The 4,642-nt window shown below is 43.6% G+C and overlaps 1 protein-coding gene across 1 annotated transcript; it reads right to left on the bottom strand.

The window, feature by feature from the left end:
- Positions 1–658: 658 nt before the first annotated feature.
- klf9 (Kruppel like factor 9) lies at positions 659–4,059 on the bottom strand. Its single transcript, XM_019885778.1, has 2 exons — positions 3,425–4,059; positions 659–2,338 (listed from the first exon to the last, which is right to left on the bottom strand). Exons 1-2 carry the CDS (start codon positions 3,723–3,725, stop codon positions 2,058–2,060), a joined length of 582 nt encoding a protein of 193 aa, XP_019741337.1. The 5' UTR covers positions 3,726–4,059; the 3' UTR covers positions 659–2,057.
- Positions 4,060–4,642: the final 583 nt, after the last annotated feature.

Below are 4,642 nucleotides of genomic sequence, written 5' to 3'. Positions count from 1 at the left end.
CTTACTAAAAATGGTCGTTTTTTTCGGTAAAAAAACGCCTTACTATACATGGTCGTTTTTTTCGGCTGAAAACGCCTTTCTATACATGGTCGTTTTTTTCGTCTAAAAATGCCTTACTATACATGGTCGTTTTTTCGGTTAAAAACGCCTTACTATACATCATACCTGTCAACTTTTCAGCGCGCCAACCTGTATAAACTACCGGTACCAAAAAAATCCTTATAAAGAGCAAAAAATCATACCAAAGCATTTTATATGTCAAAATAACGGCAGAAAAAAAAGCCACGAAATATGAATGATATATTTGTTTCCTTGTAGAACGTGCTTGTACACTACCGAAGTATGCAATGAATACTCTGCTGTTTTTAAAAACACTCATTTGTGGTGTGTCAAATTTACAAGACATTCCTTTTCACTTTACAGGGACTTGAAGAAGCCAACAAGCGAACAAAACAAACAAGCTAGCTTGCTAGCTGCTAACTAGCTTGTCAACGGGGAGTCCAAAAGAGAACAGCATATTCATCTTCAAAACAAAAAGTCTCTCTTTCATTTTGTTTTTAACTCTTTGTTTTCATCCATTCCTCTAAATAAAGCCACGAATCCTGAATGTAGATTGTCAGATCAGGTGAGCATGTATATTGAATTAAATTGCACAGGATTAGAAAGCACATTCTTTTTAATGTTAAAATGTCGGCGCCTTAATTATTACATTGCTATGGCTAATGCATTAATACAGGGTCTGCAATGACCCTCATTACATTGCAGTAGCATCATAAAGGCTTCAACCTGAAAGGCACCAACACAGAATCACAGCTGTCAAAAAACAGGAAAAGAAATCTTAACTCTAAGCATTGCTTTACAAAAAAAACCAAAACAAAAACATTGATGGCTCGTGTAGTGGATTGGAGCCCCCTCGCGGCCTCATTAATGACATAAAAATATGAACATGAAAAACACAGTGTCCCCAATAAATACAAAGACATATGCTACAAGATGGAATTGATTTCTGAACTCAAGAGTCCCAGCAGATACAAAAGTGACATGTTGTGCTTCAACATCACCACTAGGAGGTGCAAAATGTTCATGGAAACATCCCTGATTAAGTACAACATGCTGACAAAAGAAGTTAAGTGTACAGCGCCTGGCTGGCACTGTTGGTCTTGAGACAGACAAGTCACTTAATATTCACTCGACATTGCTGAATATTAGTGTGAACAACTTAACGATGATAATTATTCGTTTTGTTCGTAGCGAGGAGGGGGCGGGCCTCCACAAGGCACAGTCCTCAAGTGAAGAAGACAAGTTTGCTCGTCATGTCTGATGAACTTAACATTTGGCACGAAGTTTGCGTTAGCTAAGTCTCGTCAAGGTATTCTTCAAGCATTGATTAGGCAGGTTTATGCATATTTCACGTTTCTTCATATGAAGTAACTTTGTAATCGGCTAAATTCTAATCTACATAATAATTGTCTCATTTCTCGCTAATAACTAAAGGCTAAATAATCCATCTACCCTCTATGTACATAGTAATACTGCTCTATTGTACATACGCATTATCCTTACCGTATAAACGTGTTTAATATTCGTTTCTATTCAGTCATGAAGTGAGGCTGACACGTGTTTACAGACTAAACATAGTGTTGCTAACAATGGTATATAAAATTAGAGTACGGTATATAATATCACAAATAATCATTCACATTCTCACCTTTGGGACAATTTAGAGAATGTCACGAACCTAATATGCTTATTTTTGGAATGTGGGATGTGAGCCATGCTAACCCCACACAAGATTCGAAGCCAGAACCTCAGAACTACAAGGCAGACGAATAACCACGATTCCATTGCACAGCCTGATGTTATATTGTTTGTTTAGAAAAAAAACACTAATAATAAAAAATCTATTGGAAATAAGTCAACCTGACAAGATTTTTTTTTTTTTTTTTTATAAATACCTGTCACATTGGAACAGAAGTTCAACAGTGAGAAAACCTCCACAAGAATGGGGGCGGCACACGAGTGGGTGTGTCCATGTGTGTGTGTGTGTTGGCCTCCATTTAGACCCCCTGAGGACTTTGGTCTCCGGAGTCGGACGACGACATCGAGACGGAGCTGCGGCGTCTCTTGGCAGAGCCGGCACCCTGGAGCATGCTGGGATGAAAGCCGGCGTGGCGGCGGGCGTGCTTGGTCAAGTGGTCGCTCCTCATGAAGCACTTGTCACACAGCGGACAGGTGAAGCGCTTCTCGCCAGTGTGCGTGCGGTAGTGGCGGGTCAGCTCGTCCGAGCGGGAGAACTTCTTGCCACAGGCCGGCCAGTTGCACTCAAACGGACGCTCGCCTGAGGAAGAACATGGGAGTGTTATTTGAACAGAGGGCAATAGTTACCCCCCTCAAGAACCACATGAGAAGTCCACGGGCCTGATCTGAAATAAAGTATCTCACTTGTGGGATGAGCCTAACTTTTGTTTTCAATGTGCGTTGTGATTTCATATTGCAAGAGAAACATGTAGAAATTAAGCCTAAATCTAAGATCACAGTAAGTTCTGAGAAGTGTTTTTTTTTTTTTTTTGCTTCTTGAAAATGCAATAAAAACAAACAAAAAAATAATGGATGAAGCAATTTATGAGCAGGCAAAGTACGGTTTGATCTGTCTTAGGGCATAAACAACAATTTGAGGAAGTCTGCGTGTGTGTGTGTGTGTGTGTGTGTGTGCGCGCGTGTTTTCTCGGAACAAAATCAGAACACGTTGATTTTAGAACAAGTGAGTCACGATAACAGCCATGAGCATTTAAAAAAAGAGTAAGAAAACCACTCAGTCTCCTCCCCCGCCACGTGCGCCACTCGACCACGTGTTTCCTCTTGTTGACAACAAGGCGCACGAGGGCGGGGCGGATGACGTATGCGGTAGTAGCGGCTCGCTCGGCACGGGGAGAGGCGGGGCCTGGGAGTGTGGCTTTGTTTAATGTTCGTTTTGCTGTTTTACAAATTTATCAGTTGTCTTTTGGAGGGAAGGGAGAGTACAGAATGTTTCTAGACTGTGGCACACACACCCATATACCCACGCAGCCACGCGCGCGCGCGCACACACGCACACACACACACACACACACACACACACACACTAACTACCACTACTTCCTCCTCCTCCCACCGGCTGAGCACGATACGCGCACACACTACCACCACTTCCTCCTCCTCCCACTTGCTGAGCACGATGCTTCATATTCTTAGTTATCGTTTTTTTTGGGGGGGGGGCACGACCACCCCTAATATCACGACATGCGCTCACGAATCTTTATATCGTGACGCAGTGACGTCACTTCATGGCGTCGTGTACCCATTTGAGCAATCACGTCAACAATAGATGTACTGATGAAAGGGCGGTTCCGAAAAAAAAATAAATGACCAGGTGAGTTTTACTTACCGGTATGGACCCTCAGGTGAGCTTTAAGGTGGGACGACTTTCCGTACATCTTGCCGCAGCCGCTAAATGGGCAGCGGTGCCTCTTCTCGGAGGACTCCTGCGGTTCCCCCGCCCTCCTCTTGCTCTCAGCTGGCTTGTCCTTCTCCTTCTTCTCCACGGCGTCGGGCCGACATTTGTTCAAGTCCAACAAAATCATCGCCACCATCAGCAAAGTTCGGTTCTCCGGGCTGTCTTTGAGGTCGTCATCTGTCCGGACCGCGGGTGGTCGCGCAGGGACGGGGTCCGCAAAGACCTCGGACATGACTACTGCAAGAGTGCACTGGCGACGATGAGAAGTGTGGCAAAAAAACAATCCTCACCCGGTGAAGAGGGGGAGGAGAGGGTCAGAGCGAGGTGGTGAGTTTGATCTTCCACACACGTGTCGGCGTCAATGTGACTATCTGTATCGCAAAGAGTGGGCCGTTCAAATAATATTTTTTAAAAAGCATTCAATAAACAGAGTTAAGCGCAACTTTGAACTGTGTCCTTATATTCTCCGTCAATTTCTTCGTTCCAGCGCCTTCCACAAGATCTAATCGAATGCTCCTCCACACACGCGACAACTTGTCCTGGCTGCTTCTGTGTCCTCGCAGTCCCGAGAAACAATTTCGCGGAATCCCACGGCGTCATCGTGGAATTGGACGCCCATTGGCCTACGAGAAACGTGACCCGTTGTTTTAGGGAATTGCCGATTCACGGAGGCAGCGACCGGGCCGTGTGAGCCAATCAGAGGGCGACGTTGGCGGAAAGGGGCTGGATTTGAAAGATGCCGCATTCACGTCCGACTGTTGACTGGGAAAACGTGACTTCAACGCATAGCAGATATAACGCACACAATTATGGAGTTGCACTAAAAATACATGTTACGATATTGTCTTAAGGAATACATAAAAAACTAAAAAAAAAAGCAATTATAGTTTATTTTTCATTCAAGCAGCATTACGATGGTTTACATAGCAAGCATATTTAACATCTAAAAACTTGTTTTGACTACGCACATTAAAACAATCTCAAACAAGTCTTTCTAGTTAGTCATAATACAATTTTTAATCGTTAAAATTCTCACCCACAATATCTTGTGACCTTTCGAATACAGATAGTGATTCACCTTTGCGTTGTCAACCTGGAACTTGTTTTAGCCTGCGACCAATGACGTCACTTTGCCATTCATTTGTAGGA

Source organism: Hippocampus comes, unplaced genomic scaffold, assembly GCF_001891065.2.
Source record: "Hippocampus comes isolate QL1 unplaced genomic scaffold, H_comes_QL1_v1.1 scaffold78, whole genome shotgun sequence".
Taxonomy (NCBI): domain Eukaryota; kingdom Metazoa; phylum Chordata; class Actinopteri; order Syngnathiformes; family Syngnathidae; genus Hippocampus; species Hippocampus comes.
Note: the sequence above shows the minus strand (reverse complement) of the source record. Positions and strands in the feature narration are given on the sequence as shown.

Bases quoted from the DNA above. Each gene is read 5' to 3' on its own strand.
- klf9 (XM_019885778.1), bottom strand. From the start codon at position 3,725: ATGTCCGAGGTCTTTGCGGACCCCGTCCCTGCGCGACCACCCGCGGTC. The intron at 2,339-3,424 runs GTAAGTAAAACT...GTTCTTCCTCAG, and splicing joins TCACCTGAGGGTCCATACCG to GCGAGCGTCCGTTTGAGTGC.